At 39.3% G+C, this 18,113-nt stretch overlaps 1 protein-coding gene across 1 annotated transcript in view; it reads left to right on the forward strand.

The window, feature by feature from the left end:
* LOC147338873 (CUB and sushi domain-containing protein 1-like) overlaps positions 1-18,113 on the forward strand; it is a 451,030-nt gene that overhangs the window by 362,746 nt on the left and 70,171 nt on the right. Inside the window, exons 31-36 of the mRNA XM_086285727.1 lie at positions 2,702-2,889; positions 4,350-4,544; positions 15,234-15,350; positions 15,490-15,603; positions 17,410-17,505; positions 17,650-17,853. Coding sequence (XP_086141853.1) covers positions 2,702-2,889; positions 4,350-4,544; positions 15,234-15,350; positions 15,490-15,603; positions 17,410-17,505; positions 17,650-17,853 — 914 coding nt within the window. The remainder of the gene's footprint in view (positions 1-2,701; positions 2,890-4,349; positions 4,545-15,233; positions 15,351-15,489; positions 15,604-17,409; positions 17,506-17,649; positions 17,854-18,113) is intronic.

An 18,113-nucleotide genomic window follows, 5' to 3' on the forward strand; every position in this document is an offset into this window, starting at 1 on the left:
AACTTGACGCCTGTTTTAGCAGTGGCTTGCAAAAGTATTCGGCCCCCTTGAACTTTCCCACATTTTGTCACATTACAGCCACAAACATGAATCAATTTTATTGGAATTCCACGTGAAAGACCAATACAAAGTGGTGTACACGTGAGAAGTGGAGCGAAAATCATACATGATTCCAAACATTTTTTACAAATAAATAACTGAAAAGTGGGGTGTGCGTAATTATTCAGCCCCCTGAGTCAATACTTTGTAGAACCACCTTTTGCTGCAATTACAGCTGCCAGTCTTTTAGGGTTTGTCTCTACCAGCTTTGCACATCTAGAGACTGAAATCCTTGCCCATTCTTCTTTGCAAAACAGCTCCAGCTCAGTCAGATTTGATGGACAGCGTTTGTGAACAGCAGTTTTCAGATCTTGCCACAGATTCTCGATTGGATTTAGATCTGGACTTTGACGGGGCCATTCTAACACATAGATATGTTTTGTTTTAAACCATTCCATTGTTGCCCTGGCTTCATGTTTAGGGTCGTTGTCCTGCTGGAAGGTGAACCTCCGCCCCAGTCTCAAGTCTTTTGCAGACTCCAAGAGGTTTTCTTCCAAGATTGTCCTGTATTAGGCTCCATCCATCTTACCATCAACTCTGACCAGCTTCCCTGTCCCTGCTTAAGAGAAGCGCCCCCAGAGCATGATGCTGCCACCACCATATTTGACAGTGGGGATGGTGTGTTCAGAGTGATGTGCAGTGTTAGTTTTCCGCCACACATAGCGTTTTGCATTTTGGCCAAAAAGTTCAATTTTGGTCTCTTTTGACCAGAGCACCTTCTTCCACATGTTTGCTGTGTCCCCCACATGGCTTGTGGCAAACTGCAAACGGGACTTCTTATGGTTTTCTGTTAACAATGGCTTTCTTCTTGCCACTCTTCCATAAAGGCCAACTTTGTGCAGTGCACGACTAATAGTTGTCTTATGGACAGATTCCCCCACCTGAGCTGTAGATCTCTGCAGCTCGTCCAGAGTCACCATGGGCCTCTTGGCTGCATTTCTGATCAGCGCTCTCCTTGTTCGGCCTGTGAGTTTAAGTGGACGGCCTTGTCTTGGTAGGTTTACAGTTGTGCCATACTCCTTCCATTTCTGAATGATCGCTTGAACAGTGCTCCGTGAGATGTTCAAGGCTTGGGAAATCTTTTTGTAGCCTAAGCCTGCTTTAAATTTCTCAATAACTTTATCCCTGACTTGTCTGGTGTGTTCTTTGGACTTCATGGTGTTGTTGCTCCTAATATTCTCTTAGACAACCTCTGAGTCCATCACAGAGCAGCTGTATTTGTACTGACATTAGATTACACACAGGTGCACTCTATTTAGTCATTGGCACTCATCAGGCAATGTCTATGGGCAACTGACTGCACTCAGACCAAAGGGGACTGAATAATTACGCACACCCCACTTTGCAGTTATTTATTTGTAAAAAATGTTTGGAATCATGTATGATTTTCGTTCCACTTCTCACGTGTACACCACTTTGTATTGGTCTTTCACGTGGAATTCCAATAAGATTCATTTTTGTGGCTGTAATGTGACAAAATGTGGAAAGGTTCAAGGGGGCCAAATCCTTTTGCAAGCCACTGTATGTCAAATAGTTTATCCGTGATTTTCTTTTCTTTTTCCTCACCAAGTCAAATTTTTAAGTCTCACAAAACAAAAGTTTATATATGTTTTGTGAGACTTAAAAATCTAAAGATCTTTCTATAGCTCATTATAGTGCTGAAAAGTCAAACAGAAAAGTACTTTTCTGCTACTTTTGCAGTATCGCTGCCCTTAATGTCAAACAGTCTCTCTCCATCTCTTTCTCTTCATGTTTCCTTGCTATGACTGGACACACAAACTCTTACACAGACACACACTTCCAACCAACTGATTCACAGTCTATCCATCTGTGAGAGAACGAGCTACTATACACACACACACACGTAGACTTGTAGTCAAGACCGCCTAAACCAAGACCAAGACAATACCAAGACTAGAGGGTATCGAGACCAAGACAAGACCAAGACCAAAGCAGACCGAGTCAAGACAAAGTCGAGACAAGACCAAGACTGAGACTGAGACAAAAAAGTCTTTAAACTGCAGCCAGATGCTGCATCGTTTACGGGTCACAGGCATATTTATGTGTTTTTGCGATGCACTCGCACAGCCCTCCTCACCGCTGTCTACTGTCTCACTCGCTTACTGAGAGGACAGACGCACCAAGACAAGACCAAGATCACCTAAAAGTGGTTTCGAGACCGGTCTCGAGACATCCAACTCTACATACGCGTGCTTCGACCATAAATGTTACAGTACATGTTGTCCTCTTTCAAAGTGTGACAACAGGATGACTAACCTAATGATAAGACTGCTGTTGCAACAGTTTCCTATTTTTCTGAATGTCTTAAGTTATTTACGTTTTCGGTCAAATATTTCTGTCTTCGTTTTAACAGAGTGACAAATATCCATAAAACATCAAACATCTCAAAAAGAAAGCAAGGAGATGAGTTGACGATTACAATGGAGATAGCTCAAACTGTCAGCAATTAAATGGCACACATACCTAACTGAACGTACAGTTCTGTGTTAATTGTTTGGACACTTTGAAAACTACCAACAAACTTACCAATAAGTATTTTTTAGGTCTAAGATTTTTTTTTAATTTTTTTTTTTATACCCAGTTTTAACATGGAGCCAAGTTACGACTTCCTGCACATCTATGAGGGTGAAGACTCTAATGGGCCTCTACTAGCAAGTCTCCAAGGCAACCAGGCCCCAGAGCGGATAGAGAGCAGTGATAACAGTCTCTTCCTTGCATTCAGATCGGATGCCTCGCTGGGCATGTCTGGATTCGCCATCGAATATAGAGGTAATTAAACCAAAAAACTTTTGGCTTGACATGTCCAGGTGTACTTTACATTCGGCAACATTAAATAGATTTAAACAGCTTATGATTAATTCTTTAGTGATTACAACTGTTTGAAACTATCCCATTACTGAATTATTACGTAATTATCAGCAATAAAAGAAATGTTGTGGTGATGGTAGAAGTACTGATTTTAGTAAAAGTGATACATATTAGTGGTATACAGGATAGTGTTAGTAACAGTAGTGTGCAAGCAGCAGGAGCATAGTTTTGAGTGTAATAGTAGAAATAGTAAATACAACTCGTATCAATAACATTCACTTTCAAAATAGCATCTCAGTATAGGCCTAATGAGGTTGAAAAGAACAAGGCAAATCAATGTAGGTTTCTAGCAAATAAAAGGTATTTTATGACTGTTTCTGCACATTGAAATGCAAAACGGTGAATGTAAAAACGATAATGTGCTTGCATTGGGTGTAATGATTAAAAAGTCGATGCAGGATTGTTTAGTGTGCAGACTGGATCAAATTTAATCTGCCTATTCTTATTAATCCCTTCATACAGGAGAAGTTTTTGTGGTTTGTTTTATTTTTTGTTTTTGTTTATCAGCCGAACACGGTGCTCCTTGCCAGCCGATGAGTTGTTTACTTCAAGTGATTGTGACTTATCCTGGTTTGGCTTGACTAGGGGTGATTTAACGCTTATAGTCAATACAGTACTTAGTTGTTCAGCTGAGTAGAGACTAGATCTGCTCTGGCAAATTTTATAAATCCCCTTTTCTTCTTGATTCCTTTATCCTATTTATGTCTAGTTTTTAAAAAGACCATCACCTATTCTGTTGTTGGTCTCATCACACTACCTTACACTTCTGTACTTTTGTCATTATTCACTACCTTTCATCTGCCATCTTTCTAATTAAAATCCAGCCTTAATGATCTCTCTGTTTCACTTCTATCTTGCCCTCCACCCTTCTCTGTCATCCTGCCCATTTCCTTTCTCAGGCATAATATCTCATTCTTATTGGCTGATCACAGAAACACAAACAAGCTGGTCCAGCTCCAAGTCATAAAGATCCAAGACACTGTTTGACCACTATTTGTCTTTTACTACTTTATCGCCATCTCATTCTTCTTCTTGTTTGCTCTTTTTGTTTTGTTTTGTTGGGGGTTATTTGCCCTTTTATATGGGAGGACATATTGTAATTCGAAATGCTGGACTATAAAGATTTATGCATATTGTAGAAATGTACAGCTCTGAAACTTTATTTACATTCTAATAGAAAATTGATTAATGTATTTCCTAACAGTATCATAATTCTCATTGTTACACTGCCTTTTCTGTACCGCAGGTTGTTGTACTGTTATAAGTTTGCAAAAAAAATCTAAGAAAGTAAATACAATTTTTATTTTGTAATAAAAACTATTAGGCTACTCTACTCATACAGACACTTTCCCTCTCAACAGAAAAACCAAGGGAAGCCTGTTTTGATCCCGGTAATGTTATGAATGCCAGTCGGACAGGGTACGACTATAAATTGGGATCTCAGGTCTCCTACAGCTGTCACCATGGCTACACAATAGCAGGTGAAGATACCATCACCTGTGTCATGGGTCCAGATGGAAAGCCAGTGTGGAACAAGGCACTGCCATCATGTAAAGGTAGGAGTGACGCATCAGGAAATACAACCTTGTGCGTATTGCTGTACCATAATATTATTGTTACAGTGAATATTTATTAGAAATCTGGTAACTCAGAGGTGAAACTGCACACTGTGTTCTCTGTTTGATCCCAAATTGGGACCTTGCTTTTCCACTCTCTCTCTCTATTTTTCCCCTGTTTATTTAAATAACATGAACTTTATGAAGATTTTCTCTGTATTATCTAAATTTCATATGAATCTTGGTCATTGTTATACACTATCTAGTAGCAACACTGTAGGTTGTATATCTCGCTTTAGCCATCGAGCTTCCTTCCTGAAGAATGATAGGTCCAGTCTTTCAAAATCATAGACTTTATTTGGACAACTCCACCATATATATTTGGCAACTCACTCCATTGTTTTGTAATGTTTGAATCATGCTTTTTATTCAGTGCCAACTAGCTAACATATTTTAACTGCCTCTCCAGAGAAACTTTTGTTCTGTGGAGGACTGGACTTTAACACCACTGTCTTGGATTGGATTGCAGCTTGTGATTTTAGGACTTATTGTACTCTGAAGATCTTCTGAGCTTAGGGGGAAGGGAACTAGTTTGTGAACAGAACAGAATAAGGCTTGCAGTCTGAAACCTTGTTAAAGACAGTGGAATGAAAGTCTGTCCTTGGGACAAGGGACACTGGCAGCTGATTATATTGCTTCATTATTTATTTACAGGACCAACCACATTCAAAAAACCCCAATCCCCCACTTCCCATTCCCAGATCTGGATTTAAGTGTAGTTGTTGTCTTTACGTGTGTGTGTGTGTGTGTGTGTGTGTGTGTGTGTGCGTGCGTGCGTGCGTGCGTTATCAAAGCAGTCAGGGATTGGGGACTGAGCTGTCTGTGTGATTGACAGCTCAGAGAAGCAATGAAACGACACCTGCCAGAGTGCCATTCATGGTGTATATGGGTTTGTGTATGTGAGAGAGGCATATCTGACTAATGCCATGTGGGTAAAAAATTCAGATAAGCCACAGAGCAAGGAGATAAGAATTAAAAATGGTTATGGGCACATAGACATAAAGCACATATTCCTACTTTGAAAAGTCTCCTGTGAAAGCTCTGTTTAATAATGTCTGGGAGACAGTCACAGGCATTCAGGGGTGTGAGAGAATAAGAATGGGATAATTGCACTCATAGTAGGTATTTGAGAAAAGCAAAAAAAAAACAAAAAAAGAGCAAGAATAAGAGGTTATCAAGTCATTTTATTTCATCCTCTCCTTCATCGACTTTATTTCAAGGTAATAATGCCACTTAGCAGATTTAGCAGACCAACCCCAACCTTTTGCCCAGGTATTGTTACACAGGTTAATGTTTTACTATACAGTAAGACCATAATTTAATCAATAAAATAAAAAATAAAATAGTCTATCTGGTAACTAAGTTACTTATACACACACACACACACAAGCACACACACAAAGTGTGCAACATATACACATGTGTATATACACATATACATATACACATGTATTTACATATATACACATATACATGTGTATATGTTTTCTTTTACTTTTACCTTTTAAACTTTATTATTGTTAACTAGGGCTGCCACGATTAGTCGACTAGTCACGATTACGTCGACTATCAAAATCGTCGACGACTAATTTAATAGTCGATGCGTCGTTTGAAGCTTTGTAAGATCCCAACAGACGCAGGAATAAGTAGTAGGATTTAACAGTGTAATAATGGACTGAAACAGAAGATGGCAGCACTGCATGTACAAGGATGCCAGCTGCCGTTAAACCCCGAAGCTATTTAGTTTTAATATTACTCTTATTATTCTTTCTGGGTCACAAAATAAACGTTTAACATATTTTCAGGTGAGAATGTAGCTGTGTAAACCTCAAATATCTGCTCAGTTTATCAAGACACCACATATTTTCAAAAGCGCTCCGACGTTTTCGGAGACACCTGTTACCCACCAGCTCGATAGCTAGCTGGGGATGAAGGCACACTATAACCGGTGAGAACACTGGACTCCCGGCAAATCGTTTTCAAACCCACCGCCGTCTTTTGCTACTCAGGTTAAACATGATATATATAAGTCACTTAGATAACTTAAAAATGTTATTGTTTGGCTTTTTTCAGTATTTTATTTGTTCCTGAGTAAATCGGTTTGGCTGAAATTAAAGTTATAGTTTTTACACAGCTGAATAAACGTCAAGCAGACAACTGATTATCAGAAGTGTGAGATGCTCGAGAATATACTCCAGTGTCCTGTTATATTTTAGATAGCAAGGAGCAGATGGCCGAGTTTATTAAACTTCACCGAAACAATCTGCAAATTTCATTTAAATTCAATAAACTATCATCTTGTCTTTATTTTTAGTTAGCACATACCTTAAACACTTAAAGCTGTAAGCTAATGACAGTTATATAAGAGCAGATGCATGCTGGTGCAATAAGCTGTACGTTTTACATCCAATGGATGCATGATCTGATTAGTCGACTAATCGCAAAAATAATCGGTGACTAGTCGACTATCAAAATAATCGTTTGTGGCAGCCCTATTGTTAACACTATTTCAGTAATATCAGGCCTGCTCTCTGGATGAGAGTTTCCTAAATGCAAGTCAGTTTAGTTCCTGCCCTTTCAGTGATCCCAATAAATGGTTAGATCTCCTGAGATTGTCATTACCTACATTATAAACAATTCATATAGTCAAAGCAGAACGATTTGACTAAATCCCACTCTGCAGTCTTTCGCCTTTGCTCCCTCAGCTCTGATTGCACATTGAATTTTCTCACCGCATAGTTAGGGAAGTTGCTCTGTCTCTCTGTCTGTCTCTCTATCTTTGGGCAGCTCCTGGGGCTTTTAGACCAAACTCATTAGACAGGGTGAGACCTCTTTAAATAATACATCTCCACTTACACTCCCTCCGTCTCCTTTTTTCTCCCTTTCATCCCCCTCACTCATCTCCCTTCTACTCCTTTCCTTTGCTTTTTTCTCTGTAACTACTTCTCACTCTCCCCTGTATCTCTCTTCAAGATTTTTTCATCCTCTGTCTTTCTTATTTTACTTTCCTCCTACCTCCTCTGTCTGTGTCTGATTTGCTCTGTATGTTTCTCTCACAATTTCTCTCTAGCTCTCTTGCCTCTTCTTGCCTTCTCTCTCTCTCACACATGCACGCACGCACACACTCTTAGACACACATACAAACACCTCCCATCTCAAACCGCTCTTTTATTGGTTTCCATGGTAACTAAGAGCTGGTGCGAGAAAGAAGGAATTCTCCGTGACTGTTGATAGGGTTGTGTGTAAGACCACATGTGTGTATGTGTGTTTATGTGAGAGAAGAGACACAGAGGTAAAGTGAGAGAGTGACATAGCTATAATAGAGTGCCGCCTAGAGGCAGTTTCCTTACAAACGCACACAGCATGAACGAACACATGGGTACACACATACCCCAAAAAATCGTACCACGCGTGCATATAGAGTGGTAGAAAAAGTAAGCGATCCCTGCAGAATTATGCATAAGAAGCACTGATCATAGAGGAGACAAACAAAGTCCATACTAAGTACATTATTCAATGTTGACATTCAGGCAAGAAATAGTCATTCAAATGAAATCAATAAAAGGTATTTAGATTCAAGGTAGAAAAGCTGGAAGTTACATTACTCATCAGCAGATGAGTTATATTTTTGTGCTCCAAAAATGTATTACCAAATATCAGAACTTTTCAGTGACAACTTTTCTTGACTATAAGCCAAGGTTGAATTATTTAGAAAAAACAAAGTGCAAAACTCTCTACAGTGTAAAAGCAGCACTGCATGCCATTATGTAAACTTGTAAAAGAATCACTGTGGCGAAATGCTTTTATCAAAATAAGTTACGGGATAGTGTGAGGGTGACTGTCAACCAGTGGAAGCTCAGTTAAAGCTTAGAAAATCTAAGAACTAAGTCTTTTACTGAATTATTTTAATCAAAGGATATTTGGTATTGAAGTGACCCAGATCTAAATCGAATAGAAATGCATCATAACCTCTTAGAGCCATTCGCACCCAGCAGGTTATAAATATGGCTCTTATGAAGCAGTTCTGGGAGAAAGAAGGATCCAAAATTCCTTCTGAACTTTTTCCGAGTGCTATCTGTAAACACAGTTAATGTGTTGTGTCTGCAGAAGAAGGAAGAAGGACAATTAAAAGCCTTACAGAGAGCTAATAGGGCATAATGCTTCCTGTTCCTGGCGAGCTTTTAATTTAAAACATCTGGAGGAAATATTGAGTTTATGGTCAGTGTCAATACTTAAAGAACTAAATATTACCTAATATATTGTAGACAAGAACTGACTGGAATGAAAAGGTGAATGAAAGCAGCATATCTCTTGACAAGTATGAAAAGACTAAAATTGTTATACTGGTGGAATGAGTGCTGTAGCATGGTGCATTATACCGAATTTGCCAAGTGAGCACCGGTAATTTCACGCTTTCTCGGTGGATTCTGCCCATGTTAATTCACGCTCGCATTTGCTGCCAGTGCTCCTGGTGTTCAGGGCACATGCTTGTTGACTTGATCCAGAGAACATATTGCGAGTAGCAGGTATAAGTCTAAAAGGACTTTTCATGTTGGCTTTTTGGATCTTAGTATGTTTTTTATGTCTGCAACTTCAAGGTGAAAATGATAAATCCGGATCCGAGGTAGTACAGGGAATACAGAGAAAGTCTTATATTGTATTAATCATTCCGTTTCTATAAAAAGGGTTATAGACTTACATATACTTTACTACTTTCATTTTACTGCTACTTTCTATGAGAAAAAATGTCATTAGATAAAGACATTTGAAATGTGCAAGACATGCAAAGCAAATGGCATAACCATTTTTTTTCCTGAAGTTTTCATGGATTTCATTCTCATTGTGCTTCATAGTATAAATAATGGATTCTGTTGTGTATATGTTGTGCTCAAGAACTGTGGTTATTACGCTGTTGACAAATGAATCCTTTTCTTGAAATGTTGAAGTGACAGCAGCGGCTGTGTTTATGGTTCCAAAAAACACTTACTGGATGAACTGCAACCCAACTTTAAAAGTTTAGGACATTTCAAAACTCTTTCCTGTACTCCTGCTGCCACCATGAGCCCTGCTGTGCCTGTATGTGTGTGTTTGTGTGTCTTTATATTTGTATGAGAGAAAAGGGAAAATGAGACGCAGAAAGTACTACAAGAGTGTTGTGTGTGTGTGTGTGTGTGTGTGTGTTGATGATCAAAGCTCGTAGATGTGTGAGAGAAAGAGAGTGACTTGCATAGCATCTTTTGCATTTATTTGTGTGTGTGTGTGTGAGAGAGAGAGAGACAGAGGGTGTGAATGATCAAAGCGCATGTGTGTGTGTGTGTGAAGGCTTTTGATAAGGCTGACACCTGAGCCTAGAGCAGCACCACTGGGAGATTGTGGGTAGATCAAGACAAGACCTCTAGACCTGAGGGTTTGAATGCTACAGCACAACAAAAATCAATCCAGAAAGTATCAATCAATAGAAGAAAGAAAGAGCATGATTACTATGATGCTTTAGGAAACAGGAAGAAAGTAGAGAGGGATATGAGTGGGGAGGAGGTGGAGGATGAGTAGGTGGGAGTACAGCAACTGTCTAGCAAAGAAGTAGAAACCAAGTTTTGTTGTATTTATTTTCTTAGGATGTAAATCAGTTTTACCGAGTGAGTCTTAATGTCCACACATGGACTCAAAGACTATGACATATGTTGCAGATAAGTCCTTGAGGGCTCAAGGCTGTACTACTGAGAAATCGGAAAGTGCTTCAGGGCTCTCTGGTGGAATTTTTGAGCCCACAGTTTTCGCAAGACTGAAATGCTGAAATCTTTGCTTGAGGGAATTATCCTCAAGGGGCTGTTGAAGTGGATGTTCAAAATCATCCAAAAGGGGAAAGAAAAATAACATTAGAGGGGCTACCAACTAACAACGTTTAGGCTAACATGATACTGTGTTTTAAATTACTATCAGACAGTTTTATGAAACCACATATGAACCCACACCCTTAGTGTCACTTCTTAGTTTCACAGATGGACCTCTAACCCAGGCAGTATATTAATTCACAGAGTGCTGGCCCAGTTCTCAGGCTGTCCTTATAACCTTTGCACTCCCATGCTCTCACACTTTCAACAAGCACGGAGGTGACGCTAATTATAGTCCACTAGGGATCACAGCTGATATTGTGGGTGCACATTGGGACTAAGCCAAAGTGATACACACCATAGCAAGACGAGAAGAGCAGAGGCCGGACAAGGTGAGAAGGGAAGGGATAAGACTTACATGGTGAGTGTGTGCGTGTGCCGGGGAAGGTGACACTGACAGATTTGCTAGTTGCTGCTGTTTTTTTTGTGCACACACATGCACGCACACATTCAGAGACACTTACACAAATGTCAATGACCTCTGCTGACCTAACCTGCAATATAAATGTCTGCACACCCACATGCTGTTTTCGCAAAAGGTTTGCAGCTCCCTTGGGGGTGCAAAAAGATGGAACAAGCTACTGTTAGGTGTGTTTCTTGTGGGTCATGCATTGGTGGTATGGATTAATAGGCTATTTTTGAAACTGCACTACACTAATACAGGAGATCCCACACTGTGCTCTTGCACAGCACCACATAAATTCAGCCACTAAAGTTTTTATCCCGCTGTGTTGTTGTCAAGAGGAACTAACTACTTTGAAGAGGGTGCACCAGAACTTTGGTCTCACTTATGAAAGAACATGTGGCTCTTTGTTATAGCCCTCTCCTGAATTGTTTTTAATGTGATATATAGCCACCAAGTGTTGCTGCTGCATCACACTTAATGCTTCATAGTGCCATGGGATGTGTTGTTTATGGGTAAATGCGTGAGGCTTTTTTTCCCAAAGAATCCACAGTGTCGTTGATTGTTTTTTACTCCGTTAAGTGGAGACATCACTTTTTAAAAAATATATGTATATTTTACCAATTTCCCACATTTAATGATGAGATGAAAAATGAGATTTCCTATATATTCCGCTCTGTCCTAAGTGAATATCATACATACACACTCTCATACACAAATGCACATGCCCAGATAGATATCAGAAGACGTTTACATTATATAACAAAGCCTTGGAGCCACAACGGCCCAAGTGATATTTGGGGACAACACAAGTTTTCTGCTAAACTAAACAACTTTGGAGCCAATTGCAGTCAGTTGGATTAAAAAGAAGAAGAAGAAGAAAAGAGAAAAAAAACGCAAGAGATTAGAGTAATGATATGCTTGCCAGCTTCTTTTGTAATGGGCAGTGCTCCCAGGAACAGGGAAAAAAATGAAAAAGAGACATGGCTAAAATCTGTACGCTTTATTGCAACATTATGTCCCTAAATAACTGAAGCAGCAAAGCGGATGAAACTGTTTGGCCACTAATGCCAAATGTTCCTTGAAATGTTGTTACCTTAGTTGTAGAGTAGCAGTGGAGCAGAAGAGGATGCTTTTATTTTCACGTGTATTACAGTATAGTGATATTTTTTCCCCTGCATATCCCAGCTTGTTAAGAGCCTCAGATTAAAGTCCAGGGTCAGCTATGATATGTTGCCCCTGGAGCAGATAGGCCTAAGGGCTTTTCTCACAGGCTCAGTGTAGGAGTTTGGAAGTGTTGGGGCTTTAAACCCTGACCTTCTAATCAGTAACCTAGAGCGTTAAAGTTACACTAACGCATTCAAGTTTTTTATCTTATTTTTCTTTGTATCTTAAAAACAGATTGAAGTGGAACAATGAGGCTACGCTGACCCTTGATGTTAAGGATATGTAAGGGCATTTGTTTCTGCAAGTTAGGGTACATTTTTTTTTATTTTGATATTTAGTTTTTTCAGATAATTGCTACTGATAGTCAACGTGTGCTTTTTCGATATGTTACTGATCACACTCGCACAGTGTCACTCCTGGAGACTGTCCAGAACAAACAGACTTTGATCTGTTGACCACTGAGCAGTTCCACAGTTCCACTGGGTGTTGAGGGCTTTGCTCAGTGATAGTAATGAGGGCGAGGTGAGTGTTTCCTTTTCACCTTATCCACGGGATTTTTTCCTGCCACTCTGGAGATTGAAAGAAAAGTACACTTGATAAGAAATAAAAAAATAAAAGAGCACCAAAATATAGACATTCCTGCACTTGGTTGCGAGTATAAACCTTCTAAACCTTTAAATGGCTCGCAACATTTAAACTTTGTGCACATTGTACGCATAAAAAATATGCGTACAATGTGCAATAGATGAGTACAACAACATGTCACTGAACAAAAACTCACTGTTCTGTACTCTAAATGATGGCTATGTTTATCTTTGTCTATATTTATTTATATTATATAAGGTCATGACACCGTGTGAGAATTTTATCCATTAAGCAGATTTCCAGTCTGTTATGGAACCAACACAAACAAGCAAACATCCTATAATGAATGGACAGTTTCCAGTTAACAGTATTTAAATGTGCTGTTAACTAATGAACCATCCTAAAATATGATTCTGTGAGCCAAGTAATGGCATAGCTCCACTGTAAGTCTTACCTAGCAGAATCTGAATGTACTCAGGGAGTAATTTATTTCATAGTGCCTAGGACTGCCTTTTATATACATTTTGGAACAGTGATTACTCTCAAGACTAGGGATGGGTATCGTTTAGGTTTTATCCGATACCGGTGCCAAATCGGTACTTTTGAAACGGTGCCGGTGCTCAAACGGTGCTCAAACCGGTGCTTAAAGAATGGAGAACACAAAATTGGTCCAAAAACCTCTCATGTTCAGCTGTTTTTTGTAAAAATATAACAATGTTAGCCTTTTCTGCAGCTATGGGGCATATATGGTATCACTCTTGGCTGGAAGCAGTGCTTAAACAATGGAAAAAACACAAACTTTGTCCTAAACCTCTCATGTTTAACTGTTTTCCACTTTTTCTTTGGTCATTTTAGCCTTTTTAGCCAGGGTGAAGGGAGTATCTGCCATCAAACAAGAAGACAGCAGCATGTAGCTATGATGATGTTTGCTAGTTCACCTTACATGCATTAATGTAATAACGTGGTTAGCCTACTCACGCAGAGAAGAACGGCTGCTGCTGCCATCATCATCCGTCATCATTTCTGCTACACTGGCAGGGCTAGGGGCCAGGACTCTCCTCTTCGTGTTTTTGGGGGATGTTGCATAACAGGCAACCCACCCCCAGTAGATGTGCTCGGTGTGAGGTCTCGCAGCAAGCTATCAAATACGGCGCATTTCTGGGCTTTTAAAAAAAACGCTATGCGTCGCCAGGTGTTTCATCGGATTTGAGGTGTTACCTCCTTTGACAGTATCACAGTATCAGCTTAAAGCACTTGTTGCAGGCTGCTGAGTTTGCATATTTTGCTATGAAGTACAGCCAGACTTTTAACCGCTTCGCCTTGGGCATTTTTAATCTGTAGCTCTGCTTTAACAGAACGTACGTACCTGGCCCCGCCTACTATCCTCGGAAACGTAAAATGATTGGCTAGAATCTAAAGTGTATCACAGCTCAGGAAAAAAAAGCACCGAAATAAAGCACCGAAATGTGCGCTGCTTTTCGGTCTGGTTACTACCGTTTATGTCAGAACCGGTGCCATCATGGCACCGGACACCGGTACCCATCCCTACTCAAGACAATAAGATTCAAAAACATTTATCACACTTGAATTGATAAATATTATGTAGTTCTGCATTACTCATACATTTACATGTTTGATCTAACGTCGTTGTAGAGGTTCTAGGAGTCTTAATCAACCTTGATTAAGACTCCTACTAAAATCATTTTACAAAGTAGCAGGTGGAGCTTATGCAGAAATATTATGGAGAGCATCGCAAACACATTTGTTTGGATATATAGTTAATACCAAATGTTAGCAGACTGCTGTGAGCCTGAAGGGCTCAACTTCATTAATGCAAGTGAGCAAGGGGTTACTGCTGCACTGATCAAATGTTCTGTGAGACAGGATTTCAGACCTGAATCATCGCTATGAATATGACCACCACCGTATCATATTACATACCAATGCCAAGTCCTGCATACTAAGTTGCATCTGTGTCTTTTTAACATCAAATTAATTAATATTGGGGACAGCATGTTGGTGTAGTACTTAGCACTGTCACCTTACAGCAAAAAGGCTCCCGGTTTAAACCTCTCAGTCAGATTCTGTGCCGAGTTTGTAAGTTCTCATGTGCCTCCGTGGACTTCCTCCTGCTCTTTGCATGTTAGTTTAGCGGGTGACTCTAGCTGTATGTCGTTGTCTGTTTCTCTGTGTTGACCTTGTGATTGATTGGTGACCTGTTTGGGCTAAACAACAGGTTGGATGAATAATTAGTATTGGGTTGGTATTCTACGTCCTTTCGGTATCTACTGTTCTTTAATAATATGGTTTTTATATGTCCAAGAACTGCAGCTACGTGCACACTTTTAATTGTGCAGTAGTATCTCCACAATTTGCAACAATCAAAATTTGTGTGCATCAGTGTGAGTTCATTTAATTTAGAATACCCTGGTTTTGTGTACTTTGGTATGCATATTTTCAAATAATGTGTTTATTTGCTACTTTATAAAACATGTGGCTATTGTGCTGTAGTTGTAAAATATCTAAATAACATTCTAAAATCTATTAAATGAAAAGCTTCTAATAATCACCTTCTGTGCACAGCGCCATGCGGAGGACAGTACGGTGGATCTGAAGGGGTCGTTTTGTCTCCAAACTATCCTTTAAACTACACGACAAAACAGACTTGCTCCTATTACATCACAGTGTCGCCTCAGTTCGGTAAGTGCATAATTACAAAACTGCTTACAGTCAGTCTTGTAATCAAAGCACAGAAGACTTGTTCAAATTTTGAAATAATCATTTGTCCCAATTTGTTTTTATTTGTCTGTTTTTTTTTTTTTTGGTTTTTTTTGTCCAGTGGTGTTTGGTCAGTTTGCTGTCTTCCAAACAGCAATGAATGACTCAGTGGAACTGTTTGATGGACCCAATGACAACGCCCGATTGCTCAGCTCCCTGGCTGGTTCACATTCAGGTGAGTCTGTTGATCAACTCTAGTGCCAGAAACAGCCAGACGCAGCCTGAGGAATGCAGTTTTTATATTTTTTTTAATATTATATTGTCATCAAAGAAACTGTTATTTTATTGTTTTTTCACTTATATATGCATGATATTATACTTTTGAAAAGCTGCCCCACCTACAATTTTCCTTTTTTTCCTTTTTTTTGCACTGTTGAGCTGTTTTCGAAAGAGAAAAATAATGAAATCTTCTGTAAGAAAGCAGCTCTGGGGGGCTGTAGAACACAGCACCAGTGGTCGTTATCACAATTGATTTGACAGTGATGTATTTGGTGAAAATCCATTACGGGTTATCTTTACAAGAGGAAATCAGCAGTGGAAAGCGTCTCACTGGGGCCATACAACATACAGTAGCACTGATACTCCTTAACAGAATTCTCCATGGGTTTTCTTATCTTCCAACTTTGAGTCACCCCAGCTTGCCAATGTTTTGAGTCTTTACACAGTAATACAGATGGATGGAAATAGAAAGATATGACTAATTTGATCTAGATGAAAGGATATTAATAATAATTTGTTAAATAAATAAAAAAAAATATAATGATTAACATCGTTGCTGGTAAAGTGCGAAGGCATCGCCTCAGAGTTTAACTTTTGTGTGAATTTCGTGTGTTATGGCCTGGAGGCACGCTGCAGGGGAATCCCCTTAGAAGTGACGTTTAGTTCCTTTATGTCAAAATCATAACTTTCAGAATATTTTCTTTCTTGTGTTTATTCTTTTTCTCCCCCACTTTTGCTACCTCCTTTTGTTTGTAGAATTATAAGGGAAGAAAATGACTGTGTTTAGTAAACAATGTAACTACAACTACGAGTAAAGTTCCTTATAATAGTGGAGTGGTTTAAAGTTTGATAAAAAGACAAACGAGCTTACATTTTTGCTTTTTTGTGCTCATAGATCAGTGAGACTTATGTGTGTTGACTGGATGTAGCTGCCTTTTTTCTGATAAATACAACCCGTCTAATTTAATTGGTAATGGTATATATAGAATGAATGACTCATACCTTGAAGTTCATTTGGGTTTTTTGCGTTGAGGTTTTTTTTTTTTTTTTTTTTTGGCTGAAAACGAATGAAACATACCACGCTTTACAAAATAATGTTATCCGCATCATTACCCGTTACTCACGCACGCATTCACATGTGCACACACGCACACACACGCATACACAAGAAAAAAGGGGGCAAACAGCTTTGTAGCACATTGTTCCACCTAACTGACTGATTTCCCTGACTCACAAACATATTAACTCACATACACACATACCAGACTTACACATACGCACACACATCCTGATCCCCGTGCTGCTAATGATGGTTCTAAATGTCAGCCACACCAGGCCATGTTTTACCCATTTATCACTGTTACTTCATTTGCCTGCGTATGTGTGTGCATATAAATCTTTGTTTGTGTATGCCTGCTGAGATGGTGTGTGCACGTGTGTGTGCGTCTTTGTTTTGTATTTTAATTCTTGTGAGGCACATATTTTACCAAAAAGCGAAAAAGAATGAAAAACCCTGCTTATTGCTGAGTTATGAATGGAAGCTGGTACTCTTAAATATATAGGCACTTAACATATACTTAAATGCACAGTGAATGTTTGTGGAACTGAGAGTCTGTATCTTTGTAGCACATGTAGGTTTAAAAAGGAGCTGTATGTTGTTGCTGTTGTCTTCTACTTTTAAAGCTTCTACAAAAACGTTTTTGGATTAAAATTCATTTTGAAATCATTGTGATGTATGTGTTTTGTTTTGTTTTTTTCTCAGGAGAGACGCTGCCATTGGCAACTTCCAATCAAATCATGCTCCGGTTCAATGCTAAAAGTGGCCAATCAGCTAGAGGCTTTCACTTTGTCTACCAAGGTAATTCTCTCTGTGTTTGACATGTGTTCACTTAAACACAATAACATATGTTCAATTCAAGATTAACTTCAAAGTCTCCCTGCTCATATGTTTATATCCCGTCTTTCCTCATCTTGAATCATGTAATTCCTCTCATTATTGTAGCTGTCCCTCGGACCAGTGACAGCCAGTGCAGTTCAGTACCTGAGCCTCGGTATGGCAGGCGGATTAGTTCAGAGTTCTCAGTGGGCTCTGTGGTTCGGTTTGAGTGCAATCCAGGATATCTATTAAAGGGATCCAATGCGATTCGGTGCCAGGCGGTACCAGGTGCCCTTGCGCAGTGGAACACAACAACACCAACTTGTATAGGTAAGACTAAAAATTGTCTTAAGCATCAAAAAAGTCCCCAGTTGTTTATAATTTTGGATAACTGTGCAAAGGACCCCAAAGGCCACACGTAGTTTGACTTTAACCATCAGACAGACTGACAGCAAAACAATATCTCTTTCAAATCAATGATCCAGTTTTATCTTCCAGTAAGAATGAGATCACATTTGAAACACAACAAAGGAGATAACAATAGATAACCAAAGGGAGATATATCTGTTTTCCCTGGCATGACTGTAAAC

Source organism: Aulonocara sp. 'chitande type north' Nkhata Bay, linkage group LG1 (assembly GCF_057382095.1).
Source record: "Aulonocara sp. 'chitande type north' Nkhata Bay isolate Kocher_YH1m ecotype deep benthic linkage group LG1, A_spYH_male_GT1.1, whole genome shotgun sequence".
NCBI classification, from domain to species: Eukaryota; Metazoa; Chordata; class Actinopteri; order Cichliformes; family Cichlidae; genus Aulonocara; species Aulonocara sp. 'chitande type north' Nkhata Bay.